This window comes from Hemiscyllium ocellatum, chromosome 32, assembly GCF_020745735.1.
Source record: "Hemiscyllium ocellatum isolate sHemOce1 chromosome 32, sHemOce1.pat.X.cur, whole genome shotgun sequence".
In the NCBI taxonomy this organism is placed as follows: domain Eukaryota; kingdom Metazoa; phylum Chordata; class Chondrichthyes; order Orectolobiformes; family Hemiscylliidae; genus Hemiscyllium; species Hemiscyllium ocellatum.
In genome coordinates this window covers 7,569,246-7,591,140 of record NC_083432.1, presented here as the reverse complement: position 1 = coordinate 7,591,140, position 21,895 = coordinate 7,569,246, and the positions used below count along the sequence as shown (strand labels likewise).

Genomic DNA, 21,895 nt, shown 5'->3' with positions numbered 1-21,895 from the left:
TCAGTATTACTGTTGAATGCATTCGTGCAAAAGTCCAGAATCCTATAATTGGGCAGCACATGGCTCAGTGGTTAGCACTGCTGCTTCAAACGCCAGGGACCATAATTTGATTCCACCCTCTGGTCTGTGTGGGGTTTGCACATTCTCCCGGTGTCTGCTTGGATTTCCTCTGGTTGCTGTGGTTTCCTCCTACAATCCAAAGATGTGCAGGGAGATGGATTGACCATGTCTGTTGCCTGTTACAACCTTTCTGCATGTAACCTGTCGAGTACCTTATGAAGCTTATATAGTTCAATAAGGTAACCTCTTATTCTTTATTCCAATGAGTACGACCCAGTCTACTCAACCTCTTCTCATAATATAGATCTCCATTCCTGGTGTCTGACCATGTTGCCTGTCGTGTCCAGGGATGTACAGGTTAGATTAGATTAGATTACTTACAGTGTGGAAACAAGTCCACACCGACCCGCCGAAACGCAACCCACCCATACCCCTACATTTACCCCTTATCTGACACGAGGGCAATTTAGCATGACCAATTCACCTGACCTGCATATCTTTGGACTGTGGGAGGAAACCAGAGTACCCGGAGGAAACCCACGCAGACACAGGGAGAATGTGCAAACTCCACACAGTAAGTCTCCAGAGTCGGGAATTGAACCCAGGTCTCTGGCGCTGTGAGGCAACAGTGCTAACCACTGTGCCTCCCACAAAGGTGGATTAGCCATGGGACGTACAGGATAATGGGGGTGGGTCTGGTTGAGGTGCTCTTCAGAGGGCTGGTGTGGACTCAATGGGCCAAATGGCATGCAACCATACTGTAGGGATTCTGTGATTCTATGAAATGCAGCGCAAATGGCTACTGTGATAATTTCAGTATGGCGTTTTCCCAAGGATAGTAAAGTGAAAGGAATATGGAACCTAGGAGTAAGTTTTTTGAGCTACCTCTACCATTAGATAAGATTATGGGTGATCTAATTGTGTCTTCAAATCCACTTTCCTGTCTGCTCCCAATGGTAAATCGTCCAGGACTGGACTTGCTAATAATATGATGGCCAAGGATCTGTACAAATGTGTGTTGTTTGTCAATATCAATGTATGAAGTGAACCCTCAACATAAGCCATCTTGTAAGATTTCTAGGGAATGTAATTAGTTACAAAGAACTAAAACTGATAAATTAGGTTGTGTTCTATCTAATGAACCCCTTTAAAAGCAAAAAAGGAGAAGTGTTACCATTTAGGACCTTACAGCAGTAATAGGCCATTCCGCTCATTGAATCTACTTCACCACACAGTGAGATATCTGATCTGATAATTCTCAACTCCACTTTCTTGCTTTTTCCCCAATAACCCTTGATTCCTGTCCTGTTTAAAAAATGTTGCCTTTCTGAGCCTTGAACATACTTAATGTCATAGCTTTTACAGCCCACTGTGATAAAGAATTCCATAGATCACAATCTTCTGAAATTCTTTCTCATTACAGTCTTAAATGTACATTTCCTTTATTTCGAGATTATGCCTTTTGATCCTCGAAGCTCTCACAAAGGAAACAACCTTTCCACATGTAACCTTTCGAGTACCTTATGAAACTTATATAGTTCAATAAGGTCACCTCTTATTCTTCTGTATTCCAATGAGTACGACCCAGTCTACTCAACCTCTTCTCATAATATAGATCGCCATTCCTGGTGTCAACCTAGTGAACCTTCTGTAGACTGCCTCCAATGCTAGTTTTTATCCCCTTTAGATAAGGGGCTGTGGTCTGACTAGTACCTTGTATAAATCAACTCTGAGAGAGGGAGGACTGCAGATGCTGGAAATCAGAGTCAAGAGTGTGGTGCTGGAAAAGCACAGCAGGTCAGGCAGCATGCGAGTAGCAGGAGAATCAATGTTTCAGGCATGAGCCCTTCTGCAGGAATGAGGCTTGTGAGTCAATGGGGTGGAGAGATAAATGAGAGAGAGGTGGGACTTAGGGAAGGTAGCTGAGAGTGAGATAAATAGATGGAGGTGGGGGTAATGGTGATAGGCCTGAGATGAGAGTGTGGTGCTGGAAAAGCACAGCAGGTCAGGCAGCCTCCAAGGAAGAGGAGAATTGATGTTTTGGGCATAAGCCCTTCTTCAGAAATCTGCTGTGCTTTTCCAGCACCACATTCTCGATTCTGATCTCACTTTCTCTGATGGTTCGGAGAGGAGAGTGGAGCGAATAAGTGGGAAGGAAGATGGACAAGTAGGACAGGTCATGAGGACGGTGCTGATTTGGAAGGTTGGGACTGGAATAAGGTGGGAGGAGGGGAAATGAGGAAACTGGTGAAGTCCACATTGATACCATGTCATTGGAGGGTCCTAAGGCAGAAGATGAGGCGTTCTTTAGCCAGGCATCAGCTGGTTAGGGTGTGGCAATGGAGGAGTCCCAGGAACTGCATGTCCTTGGTAGGGTGGGAGAGGGACTTGAAGTGCTTTGTATCGTTTTAGGAATACTTCCCAATTTTTATTTTCCTTTTAAACTAAAGTCAAAGACTGCTGCGCTGGAAAAGCACAGCCGGTCGGGCAGCATCCAAGGAGCAGGAGAGTCAACATTTTGAGCATAAGCTCTTCATCACAAATGAGCAACCTATCCTGATAAAGAGCTTATGCTCAAAACATTGACTCTCCTGCTCTTCGGATGCTGCCTGAGCAGCTGTGCTGTTCCAGCACCACACTGTTCTTGTGAATTAGCCTGATGAATCTTTAATAAAACATTTTATATCACAAAAGATACCCTAGATTGTAAGTAGTTGAAGTTCCAGTGCTGATCCTTATACACTACTAATTACATGTTCTTAGCCCAAAATGGCACAATTATTCGTACTGTTTCCTACTCACTCAGCCGTCTTCTCTCATGTTTTATTATTATTATCAACCCTACACACTGAGCTTTTCTTTTCATCACCTTTGATTTGGCACCTTGTTGAATGCTTTTTGGAAATTCAAGTCTTCCAGGTTTCTAGGTTCTCTTTTATTCATTTTGCTTGTTTTTTTTTGGTGCTGTCTCTGTCATTTCTGTTGGTGCCCAATACTCTTGTATTGAAACTTATTCACTTTCTTTTAACTGATATAGTGAGGAGCTGTCAAAACTATTTCACTGCATTATTTCATAAACTTGTAAAAGTATTCTATAACTCAAAACTGATCATAACACAAAAATATCCCCTTTTAAGTCAGAAATTAATTAACCTAATCTCAACAAAGTGTCTTAACATGGGAATGAAGAGCAGGCTGACAAAAAGGGATGGATCATAAACAAAAGGGAAAACAAAGGGAAATGTTAAATGAAAATGCATTCTATTTTAAAAACAAAAGCTCTGATTTAAAAAAACCTCCAAAGTGAGTAAAACTATTAGTTGACAAGAAGAAGCTTTATAATGTGGAAGAATGTAGTGGCAAAAGAAAAGAATTGTTCCTTCAAAATGGACAGAATAACTTATCATAGGTGGCAGGAACACTGAACAAACATTTTTCATCTCTATTCAAGTAGCAGATGCAAGTTACATACCAGAAATAGAGAATAAGCAAGTGATCGAAAGCATAAGAAACTTAATGTGATTGGTATCAACTGAAAAAAAAGGGGTAAAATTCCCAACAGTATGATGGTCCAAAACTTTGAAAAGGAGTAGCTATGGGGATATTGGATGTGATGATTATATTTGCCCAGAATTCCTCAGCTTCTTGAATGGTCCCAGTAGATCGAAGGTTACAACATTTTTCCCTGCTGGTCAGGAAAGAAAGAACAGACAAAACAGGAAACTTAGTTCCAGTTAGGCTGACACCAGACCTCCAGAAAATGCTTGAATCTCTTACAGAAGTCTTAACAATGCACTTAGAAAATCATTATATGTTTAGAACAAGTCAAACCCAATTTACAAAAGGGAAATCATGTTTGATAAGTTTGGGTTTTTTGGTAATGTTAACTGGAAGAATAGATGGAAGTGTGCTCGGAAATGTATACTGTATTTGGATTTCCAAGAGGCATTCACTGAGGTGCAAGATAAGGACGCATGGATGTGGATGTAATATATTTGCACGGAGGAGGGATTAGATAAGAGGCAGAGAGACAAATTTAATTTTCAAGTTCGCAGGTTGTGACTAGTGGAGTGCCCGAAGATTGGAAGCTTGGCTCTTTGCAATCGATATTAATTGGACAAAGAGATCTGTTCTGACAATGCAAAATACCAGTACCATAACAGTTGGGAACGTAAACTGTGAGAAATACACAAAGAGGATGTAGACAAAAATAAATAGTTGAAGTAATGGCTGCAATGTAGCCAATCATGTGTAATGTGTAGAATTATAAAACTTGTGGTTTTCATTTTTATGAAACAATATACTTGTTTCAAGTACACAGAAGGTTCACGAGATTGGTTTTTGGGACAAGAGAGTTGTCTTGTGATGAGAGGCTGAGTAAATTGGGCTGGTATTGTGAAGTTTAGAATGACGAGAGGACATTTCATTGAAAAATACAGAACAAATACAAGTCGTAAAAGAAAAAAAGAATGAGTGTGAATACAAATAGATTTGAAGTGAACTGCAAATTAAACAAGAATTATGTCATAAAATCTTTCACACTAACTGGTTAGGGTGTGGAATGCATTGGCTGGAAATGTGAAGGGAAGTTCATTTGAGGCATTCACGAGGGCATTGGCTGATTATTTGGTTAAAAATGACATGTAAGGATATGAGGAAAGAATTGGGAACTTAAACCAGGTCATAGAACTTGTGCAAGTGTGATAGGTTGAATGGCCTTCTGTGTTTAACAGTTTGACAAGATCAGGTTGTAAATCTGCACGCTGAGCTGGCAGATTTGTTCTCAGACATGTTGTCACCATGCTCGGTAATATCATCAGTGAACCTCCAGTGAAGTGTTGGTGTTCTGCCCCGCTTGCTGTTTATTGTCTTAGTTTGTTGTGGTTCTGGTTCTGTTTCTGACAGGTTGGTAAATGGGGTCCAAATCTACGTTTGTTAACGGAGTTCCGATTTGAATGCCAGGCCTCTAGGAATACCCATGCAAGACTTTGTTTAGTTTGTCCCAGGGTGAATGTATTGTCCTAGTTCAACTAGTGTCCCTCTTCGTCTGTGTATATGAATACCAGTGATAGTTGGTCATGTCTTTTGGCAGCTAGTTGGTGCTTATGTGCCCTGGTGGCGAGCTTCCTGCCTGTTTGTACAGTGTATTTTGTATAACCTATACAACATATTCAGGAACAACTGGAACAACAAACATTACATTGGACAAATGGGCAGGAAGCTAGCCACCAGGACACGTGAGCACTAACTAGCTGCCAAAAGACATGACCAACTATCACTAGTTTTCATATACACGGGTGAAGAGGAACACCTGTTTGACTAAGACAATATATCCATCCTGGGGCAGGGTAAACAAAGGCGTGCACAGGAACTCTTAGCATTCAAACGAATTCCATTAACAAACATATAGATTTGGACCCCATTTACCACCCTCTCAGAAACAGAACCGGAAATGATATCATCTACCACAACAAACAGAGACAGATAAATAGCAAGTGGGGCAGAACACCAACACTTCACCAGAGACTCACTGATGTTACCTAGCATGTTGACGAATCATCTGAGAACAAATCGACCAGCTCAGTGAGTAACTTTACAACTACAAATCTCCAAAATCTCGGTTTGACAAGATTCTGAAGGTCTTGACAGGTTAGCCTGAGAGTTTTCCTCTGGCAGAGGAATATGGAAAATTGGATAAGTGGCCAATTATTTTGTACTGAGCTAAGAATGTTTTTTCCACTGAAAGCACCGTGATATCTTGAGTTCTGCACCCCAGGGGTCTGTGGATGCTCCAGTCTTGAATGTGCAGGTATTCAAGGCTGTGATAAACAGTTTTTTGGTGTCTGAGGGAATCAAGGAATATGGGTAAATTAAGGCTGATGATGAACTACAATCACGTTGAATGTCAGAACAGGCTTGAGAGACTTTATGGGCTTAAGTTACTCCTATTCATGTTCTTATGTCCTTTGTAAATTTCTTTTGATATTCCATTTCTATTCCACTAACCCACTGTCTTTAGTTTATGGTATACTGTGCGTACCCGGGTTGTTAGTGAATTTATAAAACCTATTGTCAATATAATCTTTTCAGATATTTATTTGCCAACTATTCTTTTAATTAGCAGTCTTCCTTCAGAACTGTATGCCCAGATGATGATGGTCATATATTCCACTAACTGTTAACATAACCACGTTGAATAGTTTTCTTATAGATTTACAATCTGATGGATATATAATTTATGATCTGATTATTAGTGTAGTCTGTATTTTCTCTGAGGTGACATTTCCATTAATCACTTTCCATTTTAATTCAAAAGATTTCTCTTTGTGCTGGGGCAGAAAATCTTTTCCTGTCTGTATTTGTTCATAAACAGAAATATTCAGTTCAAGATGTTTTGGGGAGATTAAGTGACACTTGATTTCTATTTATGCAGCTAAACAATGAATTGGAATAAAGGAGGTGGTGGAGCAAAGAGGGGATTTGGTTTTGGTGGCTTTGCCATTACGCCTGGAAAGAAAGAAGAACCAAAGCTGCCAAAGGCAGCACATTCTGTATTTGGTGCACTGGGCCCATCAGGAGGATATGGAAAAACACAGCCAGCTCAAACACCCTGTTTCTATAAAGTGGGCTCGAAACGGCCAAACTTTGATGAAGAAAATGCGTGAGTATCAGAGGGAAAAATATAAAGAAAATAACCTTACCATTTCTAGAAACATATGGAAGCTGGTCAAAGCCTGAAAGCATGTTCCCTTCTATTTAGATCATGGCTAATTTATATCTTAGCTCCATTTACTCGCATTGGATCTGTGCCTCTTAAGGTTTTCATAAAACAAATTTATTACCAATTTTTGTGTCAAAATTTCTAATTGAAGTCCAACCTCTGACTTTTGGGATGTTTTCTTGCTCTTATCTATCATGATTTGAAATTCTTGTGAAAAAGTCTACCAAGCCACTCATTTGTAGAAAACAGCACAGATACCAGATGGACTACCGTAGTTCAAGAAGGTAGCTCGGCATCACCTAAGAGCCTTCCAAAGATGCCACATCTCATGAAAGAATTTTAAAAAAAGTTTTCAAATCTCAAAAATGCACCATATTGCAGTTATTGGAAAACTGAAGTAAAAACAGAGAACTGAAAAGAGTCCTTGAACTCAAAATGTTAACATTGTTTGATTTTGTGTTGTTTGCAAGCCCTATGTCTTTTGTAAATTATAATTGAGCAAATGAAAACTTCAACTCTCTTCTTTCGGTGCTTAAAGCATGAACAATAGTCATACGATTGGAAACATGGGGGAGATGGTGGTAATGGGTGGCACAGTGGTTAGCACTGCTGCCTCACAGCGCCAGAGACATGGGTTCAATTCCCACCTCAGGCAACTGACTGTGTGGAGTTTGCACGTTCTCCCCGTGTCTGCGTGGGTTTCCTCCCACAGTCCAAAGATGTGAATTGGCCATGCTAAATTGCCCGTAGTGTTAGGTAAGGGGTGAGTGTAAGGGTATGGGTGAGTTGCGCTTCGGCGGGTCGGTGTGGACTTGTTGGGCCGAAGGTCCTGTTTCCACACTGTAAGCAATCTAATCTAATGTGACTTGGCCAGTAATCCAGTGGTCCAGGCTAATGTTTTGAAGGTGTAGTTTAAATGGCAGTTATAGGAATTTAAATTTAATTAATTAATTTGGAATTGAAAGCTAGTCTCAGTACAGCTGAACATAAAACTATTTCATTAATTGTCATCTGGTTCACCAGTGTCTTTTAGGGAAGGAAATCTGTTGCCCTTACCTGGTCTATCCTACATGTAATTTGAGATTTGCAATGATATGGTTGCGTCTGAGTTCCCTGTGAAAACAGACAAGGTACCAATTTGTAGAAAACGATACAGATACCAGGTGGACTACAGCGATTCAAGAAGGCAGCTCATCACATCTTCTCAACGGCCTTGATACAGATGCCATATCCCATCAAAGAATTTTAAAAAACTTATTGAGAGAGTTAAGGACTCAAAATGTAAAATACTACAGATGCTAGAAATCTGAAGTAAAATCCGAAAATGCTGAGAAGTGTCTTTGGACTTGAAATGTTAACCTGTTCTGCATTTCACAGATGCTGCCAGACCTGTTGAGGTTTTCCAGCATTTTCTGTTTTTATGATGGAATTGAGGCGGCTGGCTAACAAAATTGATGTTCATTGTCCAATGCAGCTAATGGAATCTGAATTTAACTAATAAAATCTGAAATTGAAAGCTAGTCTCTGTAATGGTGACTGTGAAATTATTGTCATCTTGCTCACTAATATCCTTTAAATAATGAAATGTGACATTCTTACCTGGTCTGGCCTTCATATCACTCTAGCACTCCAGATTTATTATGGGAAAACATTAGGCTGTAATTAATTTCATTTTTCCCCAGCTTAACATAACAATTCAATATATTATCGTGTATTATTACAATTTATCCTGTTTCATTGTGATTTGGAAGATCTTAAACGTTTTACCAGGAATAATTGGCAGGCATTTTAATTTCAAGATTTGTTTTGAATTCTAAACTTTGTGCCTTAATTGAAAATATTGTGAAATTTCACTTTTTCCTATATAGAAGAAACAATTGATCCATTCATTACCTTGATTACATTTACTGTGCTCAATTGTGAGTACAGTAAAAGTCAAAGCAAATTCCCAGATCTAATGATCTACTAAAAAATGAAGACAGTAAAAATAAAAAAAACTTGTCTTACTAATCTGATGTGCAGTGCTTTTAAAAAAACACTTTAAATGATACAAAGTTCCATTGAGCTTTTACCCAAATCTGGTTGACCTGGGTGCTGTAATTTGTGCAATTTCTATCTCTGCAGAAATATTAATATTACTGAATTGGGTTTTCTAGGTACTTTGAAGACGATGACGAAGATGACAGTTCAGCAAATGTCGACTTGCCTTACATCCCTGCAGAAAATTCTCCAACCAGACAACAGTTTGTTTCTAAAGCTGATGAATCTGAAGACAGTGAAGAAGATCCTTTGGATGCATACATGGCTGAAGTGGAGGTGATCTTTAACTCCTTATTGTTTTCATTTTACTTTGTGCTAATATTTAGCTTTTGTACTCAGTACCTCACTCCATGATGATCAAGATCTCATATTCTTTGCTGATTGGTCTCCATGTGTTTTGATGCTAAAAGGTCTATGTACATAAAAGATCTGTGTACGTAAATTCTCGGGCTCTCTATTCTCGCACATGCTCTCATATGGTGAATTAACTCTCTATTTTGTCTCATTATATATTCTGCAAAAATTAAGGTTTAACAAGCTCTACTTGCCTTCATTAAATTTCATATGCTACTTGTCTGTTCATTCTGCTAGCCTACATTAGTCAGTCCTGTTGTTGTTGATTAGTCAGGTCATGTTTACCACATTTCCAAATTTGTCATAATCCAAAACATACATACAAATGAACAGTGGCCTAGCATTCACCTATTAGGGAGTGTGACTGTCCACCTCCTTCTGTTCTTAAAAAAAAAGTTGAACATAGAACATAGAAAAATACAGTGCAGTACAGGCCCTTCGGCCCTCGATGTTGCGCCGATCCAAGCCCACCTAACCTACACTAGCCCACTTTCCTCCATATGCCTATCCAATGCCCGTTTAAATGCCCATAAAGAGGGAGAATCCACCACTGTTACTCGCAGGGCATTCCATGAACTCACGACTCGCTGAGTAAAGAGTTGACTCTCTGTTGACTTTCTCTGCATTGTGCCATTGTTTTTTAATCTGAGTTGACCTCGTCATCCTATTCCATGAGCCTGTTTTGTTAATCAACCTTTAATGCTTTTGACAAACGGCTACCCTAAAATCCATAGAGACAGCATCCTTTGTGTTTCCTTCAGCAGTCTTCCGTGTTAATTCTTTAAAAGTTCAATTCGATTAGTCAAAGTCAGAGGTTAGCTCAGAGGAGGTTCACTAGATTAATTCCCGAGGTGAGGTTTTTTTGTCGAAAGAAAGGGAGATTGTGCAGTTTAGGCCTGTACTCTCTGGAGTTTAGAAGAAATGTGACAAGATCTGTTTGACTTGCATAATTATAAGTAGGGGCTTGAGTACTGTTGTAGAACAAAGACCTTGGGGTGCAGGTACATAATTCCTTGAAGTATGCATCACATATAGGCATCGTTGTTAAAAGGTTGCTTAGACCTTTTGTGTATAGGAGTTGGGATGTTAAGTTGAGGTTGTACTGGATATTGGTGAAGCCTTTTCTGGATTATTATCTAGTTCAGGTAGTGCTGTTATAAGAAGGATATTATTAAGCTGGAGACGGTTCAGAAAAGATTTCGAAGGATGTTGCCAGGATTGGAGGGTTTGAGTTGGAAGGAGAGGCATTATAGGCTGGGGCTTTTCTCACTGCAGTGTTGAAGGTTGAGGGCTGACTTATAGAGGTTTATATATGATGAAGGGTATAGCTCAAGTGAATGGCAGGTGCCTTTTCCTTAGAGTGAGTGATGTCAAGATGAGGGCACATATTTTTATGGTGAGGGGGAAAAGATTTTAAAACGACATAAGGGGCAATTTTTTTTAACATGGTGATTCATTTGTGGAATGAACTTGCAGGGGAAGTGGTGGGTGCAGTTAGAACGATTAAAAGACATTTGGATAATTACATGAATAAAAAAAAGTTTGTAGGGATACGGGCCAAACGCAGGCAGATTAGATTAGATTAGATTACTTACAGTGTGGAAACAGGCCCTTCGGCCCAACACGTCCACACCGACCCGCCGAAGCGCAACCCACCCATACCCTTACATTTACCCCTTACACTATGGGCAGTTTAGCATGGCCAATTCACCTGACCCGCACATCTTTGGACTGTGGGAGGAAACCGGAGCACCCGGAGGAAACCCACACAGACGCGGGGAGAACGTGCAAACTCCACACAGTCAGTCGCCTGAGTCGGGAATTGAACCCGGATCTCAGGCGCTGTGAGGCAGCAGTGCTAACCACTGTGCCACCGTGCCGCGCACCATACGACTAGCTTGGTTTGAAATTATGGTGGGCATGGACTGGCTGGACCGAAGGGTCTGTTTTGATGCTGTCTGTCTCTAAGATGGAAAAGGGGATTGATAAAGTAGACAAAGAATAGATTTTTCTTCGATGGACAATCTAGAATGAAAGGTCTTAGTTTATGGATAATGGATATTGAGGCTAAATCACCCTCAATCCCATGCCTCTGTATTTTGTGCAATAGCCTACCATGGGGAATCTTATCAAATGTCTTACTGAAATCCCAACAACTACTTTACCCTCATCCACCTGTTTGGTCACCATCTCAAAGAACTCAATAAGGTTTATGAGGTGTGACCTACCCTTCACAAAACCATGATGACTTTCTCTAATCAATGTATTCTTGTCTAGATTATTATAAATCATACCTCTTATAACCTTTTCTATCACTTTACCCACAACTGAAATAAGGCTCATGGGTCTACTCCCCCCTTGAACAAAGGGACAACATTTGCTATCCTCCAGTCTTCTGGCACTATTCCTGTAGACAATGATGGCACAAACATCAAAGCCAAAGGCTCTACAATTTCCTCCCTGGCTTCCCAGAGAATCCTATGATAAATCCCATCCAGCTCATTGGACTTAGCAATTCTGGAAAGTGTGTAAATAGTTAACACTTCCTCCTTACGAACGTCAATCTTGTCTAGTCCAGTAGCCTGTATCTCACTATTCTCCTCGACAACATTGCCTTTTTCCAGTGTGAATATTAAGTAAAAATATTCATTTAGCACTTCCTCTATCTCCTCAGACTCCACGCACAACTTCCCACTACTATCCTTGATTGGCTCTAATCTTTCTCTCGGCAAGAGTGAAGACTGCAGATGCTGGAGAGTAGAGTCAAGCGTGTAGTGCTAGAAAAGCAAAGCAGGTCAGGCAGCATCCGAGGAGCAGGAAAATCAACATTTCGGGCAAAAGCCCTTCATCAGGAATCTTTCTCTCATCATTCTTTTATTCCTGATATACCCATAGAAAGCTTTGGATGTAGGTTTGCTCACTGAGCTAGAAGGCTCATTTCCAGACGTTTCATCATCCTACTAGGTAACATCTTCAGTGGGCCTCAGGTGAAGCACTGCTATTAATTTCTGCTTTCTATTTATACGTTTGGGTTTCTTTGGGTTGGTAATGTCATTTCCTGTGGTGAAATCATTTCCTGTTCCTTTTCTCAGGGGTTTAACTCAATATGTTTGATGGTAGAGTTCTGGTTGGAATACCATGCTTCTAGGTATTCTCATGCATGTCTTTGTTTGGCTTGTTCTAGGATGGATGTGTTGTCCCAGTCAAAGTGGTGTCCTTCCTCATCTGTATATAAGGATGCTAGTGAGAGAGCATCATGTCGTTTTGTGCTTAGTTGGTGTTCATGTATCCTGGTGGTTAGTTTTCTGCTTGTTTGTCCAACATAGTGTTTGTTACATTCCTTATGCAGTATATTGTGTTTTCCTTTTAGAGTTTTCCTTGATCCTACTTGCCAATGACTTCTCAAGTCCCCTCCAGGCTTTTCTTAGCTCTCTCTGTAGCTCTTTCCTAGTTAACTTAAAATTCTCAAGACTCCTAACTGAGACTTCATGTCTCATCTTAATATAAGCCTCCTCTTCCCCTTGACAAGAAATTTAACTTATTTAGTAAACCACGGCTCCTACACTCAACCACTTCCTCCCTGCCTGACAGGTACATAGCTATCAAGGACACACAGTAGCTGTTCCTTGAATAAGCTCCATATTTCAATTGTGCTCATTCCCTGCAGTTTCCTCCCCCATCCTATGCATCCTAAATCTTGCCTAGTCTCATTGTAATCGCCTTTCCCCCAACAATAACTCTTGCCCTGCATTATATACCTATCCCTTTCCATCGCTAAAGTAATCATAACTGAATTGTGGTCACTATTACCGAAGTGCTCACCTACGTCCAAATCTAATACCTGATCAGGTTCATTACCGATTACCAAATCCCTTGTTGGCTTGACTACATACTGTGTCAGGAAACCATCCTGCACACATTGGACAAAAACTGACCCATCTAAAGTACTTGAACTGTAGCATTTCCAGTCAATATTTGGAAAGTTAAAGTTCCCCATAACAACTACCCTGTTAGTCTCGTTCCTATCCAGAATTGTCTTTCCAATCTTTCCTCTGAATCTGTGCAACTATTCGGATGCCTATGGAATACTCCCAACAGGGTAACCCCTCTTTCCCTATTTCTAAGCTCAGCCCATAGTACCTCAATAGATGAATCCCCATCAAATCTCCTTCCTGCTATCGTAATACTGTCCTTGACGTAACAATGCCACACCTCCCTCTCCTTTGCCATCATCTCTGTTCTTACTGAAACAGCTAAACCCTGGAACCTGCAGCAACCATTCCTGTCCCTGCTCCAACTATGTTTCCGAAATGACCACAACATTGAGGTCCCAAGTACCAACCCAAGCTGCAAGTTCACCCACCTTATTCTGGATGCCCCTTGCATTAAAGTAAACACACTTCAACCCACCTTCCTGCTTGCCAGTGAAATCTTGCGACCTTGAAATCATATTTCTGACCTCACTACTCTCAACCTCCTGCATACTGGAACTACAATTCGGGTTCCCATTCCCCCCCGAATTAGTTTAAACCCTCCCAAATAGCATTAGCAAATTCCCCCAGGTATTGGTACCCCTCTGGTGTAGGCCATCCTGTTGCAGAGGTCCACCTACCCCTGAATGAGCCCCAATTATCCGAGTATCAAAAACCCATCCTCCTGTAACATTCTTGTAGCCACGTGTTCAAAGCACCTCTCTCTCTATTCCTTGCCTTGCTAGCACGTGGCAAGGGCAATCTACAACTCTTTGTTCTAGCTCCAGGCTTCCTCCCTAGCTTCATGAATTTCAGCCTTAAATCCCCATCCCTTTTCCTACCTATGTCGTTAATGCCTATGTGGACTATGACTTGGGGCTGCTCATGCTCCCCCTCCCCTCAAGGATCCCGAGAGATCACAAACCTGGCACCTAGTAGGAAACACACCAACTGTGAGTCTCCCTTGTTCTCACAGAACCTCCTAACAGTGGAGTACCCAGTGAGTGATACCCGGCTCATCTCCCCCTCCTCTTCTGAGCAACAGGAACAGACTCTGTGCTGGAGACCTGTATCCCCTGGCTTACCCCTGCTAAGTTGTCCCCCACAGTATCCAAAACGGTATACTTGTTATTGAGGGGAACGGCCACAGGGGTTCACTGCACCTTCTGCTGGTTCCCTTTCCATCCCCTGACGATAACCCATCTCCATTTATCTGTACCTGAGGTGTGACTACCCACCTGTACTTCCTCTCAATACCCCCCTCTGCCTCCCAAATGATCCAGAGTTCATCCAGCTCTAGTTCTCTAATGCAGATTTTGAGGATTTGGAGTTGGGTACACTTCCTGCAGTTGCACTCAGCAGGGACACTTGCGATGGCCCTTACCTCCCACATCCTGCAGGAGGAGCATTCAACTGCCCCAACCAACAACCCCACTGTTCTAAATTCCCAAAGAGACTTCCCAGCAGGCTGCTGGTCCTCGCTGTTGCTTCCCCATTGCTGTTGCTCCTGGAAAAATGGGTTGAAGGATTTTGAAGAAAGTGGATTTGAGACCAAGATGAGATAACTGATTGATTGTATCAAATAGCAGAAGAAGCTTAAGGAACTGAATTGCATACTCCTACTAGTTCTTGTGTAGTTAAGCATACTTTGCTTTTCTTTTTTAACTCCAACTTCTCTGAGTGCCTGTTGACTTTCTTTCCGTATTTATTGTTTTATAAACTGACCCTTTTCTGAGGTTAAATGGCCTGCAGTTACTCAAAGAGTGTCCTTAAGTCCCACTTATCAGTCCTACCTAATGTACTTAGCCTGTCCTGAAATAAAAATATCCGTAAAATCACCGACTTTGCTGTTGTGGTTTCCCTGTCAGTATTTGGTTTCCTTTTGGCCTGCCTAGATGCCCTCTCAGAGCATCTGGCCCTTCAAACCCACTCCATCATTCAACATAATCATGGTTAATCTTTTCATGGCCTCAGCTCCACTTACCTGCCTCCTCTCTCTAACCCTTAATTTCTTTACTGGTAAAAAGAATATCTATCTCAACTTTAAAAGCATTTACTGAGGAGCCTCAACTACTTAATTGGGCAGGGAATTCCATAAATTCACAACCCTTTGGATGAAGAAGTTCCTTCTCAATTCCGTCCTAAATCTGCTCCTCCTAATTGTAAGGCTATGCCTTCTTGTCCTAGTTTCACCTGCCAGTGGAAACATCCTCTCTACTTCTATCCTATCTATTCTCTTCATAATTTTTAGGTGTTTCTGTAACATCCCCCCCCTTCTAAATTTCAATGAATATAATCACGGTCTACTCAGTCTCTCCTCATAATCCAATCCTCTCAACTCCGAAATCAACCTAGTGAACCTTCTCTGCACCTCCTTTTGTGCCATTACACCCTTTCTCAAGAGACCAAAACTGCACGCAGTACTCTAGGTGTGGCCTCACCAGCACCCTGTACAGCTGCACCATAACCTCCCTGCTTTAAAACTCAATCACTTTTGCAATGAAGGACAAAACTCCATTTGCTTTTTTAATTACCTGTTGCACTGCAGACCAACCTTCTGTGATTCATGCACAAGGACACCCAGGTCCCTCTGCACAGGAACATGCTGCAATTTTTTACCATTCAAGTACCTACCAAAATGGATGACTTTACATCTATTAATATTGTATTCCGTCTGTCAGACCTTTGCCCACTCACTTAAAGTATCTGTGTCCCTCTGCAAAGTTTCACAGTCCTCTGCACTCCTACCACTCCTCTTAGTGTCATCCACAAACTTTGACACACTGCACATGGTCCCCAACTCCAAATTTTCCATGTAAATTGTGAATAATTGCAGTCCCAACACTGATTCCTGAGGTACACCACTAGTCACCAATTGCCAACCAGAAAAGCACTCATTTATTCCCACTATTTGCTTCCTGTTAGTTAGCCAATCCTCTATCCAGCCTTATCTCATTGAGGTTAATCTTTCCAATCTTTATCTTTGCAGTTCTGCATTACTAATCCAAACTTTAGAAAATGAACAATCACTCTTGCATAGATAATAGACAATAATCTCTTCATAGATAGTTTGTCCACTTGGCCTATCTCATTCCGATTGTGAACTTCCCAAGGAAGTTCTGAACAGATTTCATAAATTCTCCCCTCCTTTCCCTTTTCTTCGCCATCTTCCCAATTCATACTTGGGTAACTAAAGTTCCCCAAAATCAATGTGCTCGAACGTCCACACATGGTAATTCTGTTTCTGAAGCTCAGAAGTTGACTTGCAATCTGCCAAGGCAAACACGCTATCTGCCATCTTTTACAAAGCCAAAATCCTAGGTCTTTATCTACTGAGTGAATTTGGTATACTGTGTGCTGGAGACAATGAAAAGTAAAGTTATCTGTACGTGGCCTCCATTTACACCCGAATGCTCATTACAAAATATTGACCCAGAGAACTGTCGTAGAGTGACACAGGCATCAATAACCTCAATATCTTCTTATCTGGGTTTATAAATCAGGAAGAGGTGTATAAGAATTTCATGGGGTTAATAGGTTGTATCATTTTTCTACAAACCACAGTAAAGATTTCCCATTCCACAACTTCTCATACTTCCGAAGAATCCTCACCAACTCCTTGTCTTCTGACATGCTTGTGAAGCAATTAATGTTTCTGGTTCTGAGGTATTGGTGGAGTTGGGCATTAGTTTCAATTTAATACCCTGTAACAGGGACAAAAATGAAGCAACTCAGTAACCAAACAAGACTTGAGCAAATAGAATGGAAATTCATCAAAGTTGCAACAGCTTTACAAATGAGTAGGTCACATTAAATTCAAAATGTGTGCATTACAGAGTCAGATGATCTCTCTTTCAGCTGTAGCATATTTTCTGGTAAATAGATGTGGAGATTTTGAAATCGGGCAAGACATTGATACCCCCATGGCTAAGTAGCAAATAAAATTCACTCATACTCATCCTCTCAGAAAAATTAGCAGGCTCTTGTCGGTAGGACCATATCTAACTAAAGTGTTAACACCATTGGAGATGGGGAGAAATATGGTTCACATAATTGGAACAGCAGAAATTAGCGCAGCGATCAGCTAATTTTATTTAAACTGAATAAAATGAATTGATGTACTGGTCATGCAATGTGTCAAATAATTCATCTCATTAACTGGAGCTGCATACTGACAGGATAATGATTTTCGTTGTGCTACTTTTTTTTCTAGGACCAGGCTGCCAAAGATATAAAAAGGTTGGATGAAAAGGAGTTTGAAAAGAAAAATGCAAAGTAAGGAACATTTCTACTCTTTAATTTCCACTCATTAATTTCTCGCAACTCATTTGTAATTGCATTACTACAATAAGCTGTGCATTATTATTCACCTGTCAGAATGAATAAATATGTCTTAGCCTTCTGACATAAAATAAAAGAAAAATAAAATTGACAATCCTTTTCCAGACCAGTTCATGTTTGATTGCATAAGATAATCATAACTGAAATCGGAATAGCCAAACAAAATGCTTCCTAAGGCTGTCTCTTCCTGAAAAGAAGCAAAAGTAAAAATCAAACAACACCAGGTTATAGTCCAACAGGTTTATTTGGAAGTACCAGCTTTCGGAGCACTGCTCATTCAGATAATTAGTTGGGCAGGATTGTAAAACACAGAATTTATAGCAAAAGATCATAGTGTCATGCAACTGATACGATATGTTGAACAAACCTAGATTGCTGTTAAGTCTTTAATTTTTTAGAATGGGTTGCAGGTATTGATTCATTAATATGTAAATCCAAGAACTTTTTCAAGTTACATTCCTGAGATACTTAAAGTTTTATTTAAAAAGGTGACATTTCAGTTCAGACAATGCATTAAAGGTTAGAGTCTGTCTGTTACCACAGTTGAAATTTTAAAAATGTCACATGGATTGACTGCCTGCAGATTGTGTGCTTTTTGAACAAAATAGAATGCGTCTACAAATACAATTCTGCAAATGCAAATTCATCCTATAGACTTGTATGTATGTGTTGTGCATGTGAGGGAGAGAGAGAATGTGGGTGTGAGTGTGCATGTGAGGGAGAGAGAGAATGTGGGTGTGAGTGTGCATGTGAAGGAGAGAGAGAATGTGGGTGTGAGTGTGCATGTGAGGGAGAGAGAGTGAGTGCACGCACGTGCACACATGGTCTCTCTTTCTCTCCCTTGCACGCATGCATGCGCGCGCGCACACGTTCATACATATCTATAAGTCTATATGGTGAATTTGCATTCACAAATACGTTCTGTTTTGTTCAAAAAGTGCACAATCTGTTGGCAGTCAATCCATGTGACATTTCATAAATATCTAGTTTGGAAATAGAACAAATCTGGCACAAGATTGGAATACAGGCAGCTCTTAACCTCACATCTTTAATGCATTGTCTGAGCTGAGAAGTCACTTTTTTCCTAATAAAACCATAAGTTATCTCGGGAATGTAACTTGAAAAGGATCTTGCATTTGCAAATTAATGATTCAATACCTGCAACCTATTCTAAAATGTGAAAGACTTAACAATCAGGTTTTCTTCAATATATCGTAACAGTTACATGACACTATGATCTTTTGCTATAAATTCTGTCATATGATCCTTGCCTCACTAGTCACCTAATAAAGGAGCAACACTCAGAAAGCTAGTACTTCCAATAAACTGGTGTGATTTTTAACTTTGTCCACTCTATTCGAACACTGGCACTTCCACATCTGGAAAAGAAACACACACAGCCAAGGGGAATCTTTTACCGCATCATGCGATGGGAGATGCCCATGAACTGGCTTGTGTTGACTATGAAACATTGAATAGTTCTCTCAACATTTTTTTTAAAAAGTAACAAATTCTTGCATTGTTATGGCAACTTAAATTGTAATAAAAATTTGAAACTATTTTACACAATGTCATCTCCAATAACCAGTGAGAGTGTGAAGCATGAGAAAGGCATTGTTAGTAGTCAGTGGGAGGTGTTACATCATTCTTGAAAAATCTTTTGAGGTACACCTAAGTTAATTAGTGTGATGAGTTCAGTCACTTGAATCCAGTTTGAATGCTGGAATGAGAAGGGTCTGCAGCCAAATCCTGCTATTTTGATGGAGCCAATTTGTGGGAATGTAGGAAATTGGAAAATTAGTTAGCTATTCTGTTCCTCGAGCCTGTTTTGCCATCTAACTAGATCAAGACTGAATTTCTGTGTTAATGCCTTTTTCTCTATCCCTTTGATATTCATATCATATCCAGATTCAGTATACAGTGCTTCATGCCTCATTCAAAAAGCCAAGACAGCTTCAAGATTTGATTTAAGGATCCTGATAAGATTTTACAGTAACAATAATGATGAAAATTTGTGTTATCTGTTTTACTTTGAAAACGTAAATACATCCTGTTTAATGGGACTGTTTACAGTATTTAAGGAGGAGGTACAGACTAATGGGTCATTTTGGATGGCATGGAGTACTTGAATTGATTACTGCATTTTCCTTGGCCTCAAGTTGCCTCAAATGGAAAGAATTAGCTCTGGTACACAGGATTGATCGCACTCCATGTGCGTAGACACATGGGACTGGATTTTTAGTTACCGAGACACCACAGGCTTTTAAGAATGGCGGGCAGGACTTGGTTCCAGGATTTCCCTGTGCCCACACATTCCTTTTGCCAGTGCCCTCCCCCCACTGTTCTCCAACTTTTACTCAAGAGATGGTCATTGTAATGTAGGCTTCATTGTGAAGTAGACATCTCTCAAACCACTGCAGGTTGTTGAATTGAGCCACCTTCTAAAGGATTTGTGCTTCACAGTCTCTCAAAGTAGTTGTGAGCCATAGTTTGGATGCAGGAACCTTTTGAAACCTTTTCAAAAGGTTTTACCCACACCACCCACCCACAAGGCATTTCATACCTTCAGTAGCCACTTGGGCTGAAGTCACAAGGCTAAGGCATATCGTGAAAGAGTAACAAGAGTCTGAGATCCGGCCTTCGGTATTAGTGCGCTCAATAAACCATATCTAATATTCCCAAAATGTTTTCTTTATTACTTGTGATGGTTTTTAACCATGCCGCAAGGGTAGTTGAGAATGTTGACCTAGTCTGTTCAAATTTATGTTCAGGCATTGCCACATATATTAAATATTGATGAGGTGTAGAAACGAAATCAACTTGTTGTTTTTCCTCAACAAAAGTAACACTGAAGCTACTAAGAACTGTGGTTGACTAAACCATTATTTCAGCAACACTTCATAGTTGTAATTTTTGCAATTTGAATATAATAATAATATCCAGATTATTCATTTGATAGTTCACAACAATAAATGTTATTCGAGAGTATTATTTTTGATTGATGTAACATGGTATTAATCAATAAAGTGTCAGCCAGAATTACTTTGTAGAATACTATTACCTTTATGTAATTAAAATTTGTCCCTTATGAAAGATGCTGCACAGAAATGTCCATGTTTTTGCAAATCCACTGAACAGAAGAATCAGAAGCTGCTGGAAAAACTCAGCAGGTCCGGCAGCATTTGTGAAGATAAATCAAAGTTAATGTTTCAGGTCCAATGACCCTTCCTCAGAACTGATAGTAACTAGGACAATGTTGGTTTAAATGCAGAAGATAGGGTGGGTATAAGGAGTAAATGATAGGTAGGGATAGAACCCAAAGAGAGAGAAGAACAGTTGGACAGACAATGGAGTCTATAACGACCCGGTTGGGTGGTGAGTAGCTGTTAATGACGGCTCTTTGTGGCTGACTTGCAATATTCCAGTGAAGCTCAGCAAGCTGGAAAAACATCTCATTATCCGCTTGAGGGCCCTGCAGCCCTCTGGACTCAATATAGAGTTCAATAATTTTAGGGCCTGAAGTCCCCCATGTCGTTGCCCCCTACCACACACACCAGACTTTATTATCAAACAGTCTGCCATTACACATTAACTATTGTTAGGAACTAACAGCTATTCGCCCTCCCAACCAGATTATTTTCTGTCCAACTGTTCATCTTTCTCTGTGGGCTCTATTCCCTATCTATTGTTTAATCTGTACCCCCTCCGCCCACCTATCTTCTGCATATATACTGACATTTTTCGAGCTACTGTCAGTTCTGAGGAAGGGTCACTGGACCCAAAACGTTAACTTTGATTTCTCTTTACAGATGCTGCCAGGCCTGCTGAGCTTTTCCAGCAACTTCTGTTTTTGTTTCTGATTTACAGCATCTACAGTTTTTTCAGTTTTTATTTTGAGCAGAAGAACCAATTTGTTACTTATATTCCCTGATTAAAACAGGTGTAAAATGTATAAAGATGTTCAAAATATCAGGAACTTCTGGGTATTCACACTGTAATCATTTCATGCTTTGCTGCCTTTTGCGCTGGGTCTGTTGAACACTTGTAGGGAGTTGGTTTTTCCCTTTGTTTTTGCAGGGGTATAAGGGATGACATTGAAGAGGAAGATGACCATGTGAGTTATTGAGTTGTCTTTTTTGAATATACTGAAAATAACCTTTTAAACAAATAATGCAGATTATTGTTCATTCACTGTAGCCTTTGGTCTGAATCAAATCATGGTATGCAGCCATATCTTTCCCATGAGGTGCTTAATTCCACCTTGTTGTGTCTTGAGGTTTTTCAATAAGTCAGGTCCAAATTGTTAAAGAGAATTCTGCTTTACTGTTCCATCTGGACCACAAATACCTAGTTATTAGTGGTGCCCTAAATTGACATTCTTAGTAATTCACTTGTGATTCAGAAGTTG

The 21,895-nt window shown here is 40.3% G+C and overlaps 1 protein-coding gene across 2 annotated transcripts in view; it reads left to right on the top strand.

The window, feature by feature from the left end:
- ddx42 (DEAD (Asp-Glu-Ala-Asp) box helicase 42) overlaps positions 1-21,895 on the top strand; it is an 80,981-nt gene that overhangs the window by 2,299 nt on the left and 56,787 nt on the right. The window contains exons 2-5 of one of the 2 annotated variants that reach the window (XM_060848691.1): positions 6,494-6,721; positions 8,938-9,097; positions 17,360-17,421; positions 21,565-21,601. In XM_060848691.1, coding sequence (XP_060704674.1) covers positions 6,501-6,721; positions 8,938-9,097; positions 17,360-17,421; positions 21,565-21,601 — 480 coding nt within the window. In that variant the 5' untranslated portion in view covers positions 6,494-6,500. Of the gene's footprint in view, positions 1-6,493; positions 6,722-8,937; positions 9,098-17,359; positions 17,422-21,564; positions 21,602-21,895 lie in introns of those variants that run through there. The other variant, XM_060848692.1, reaches the window with a different exon arrangement.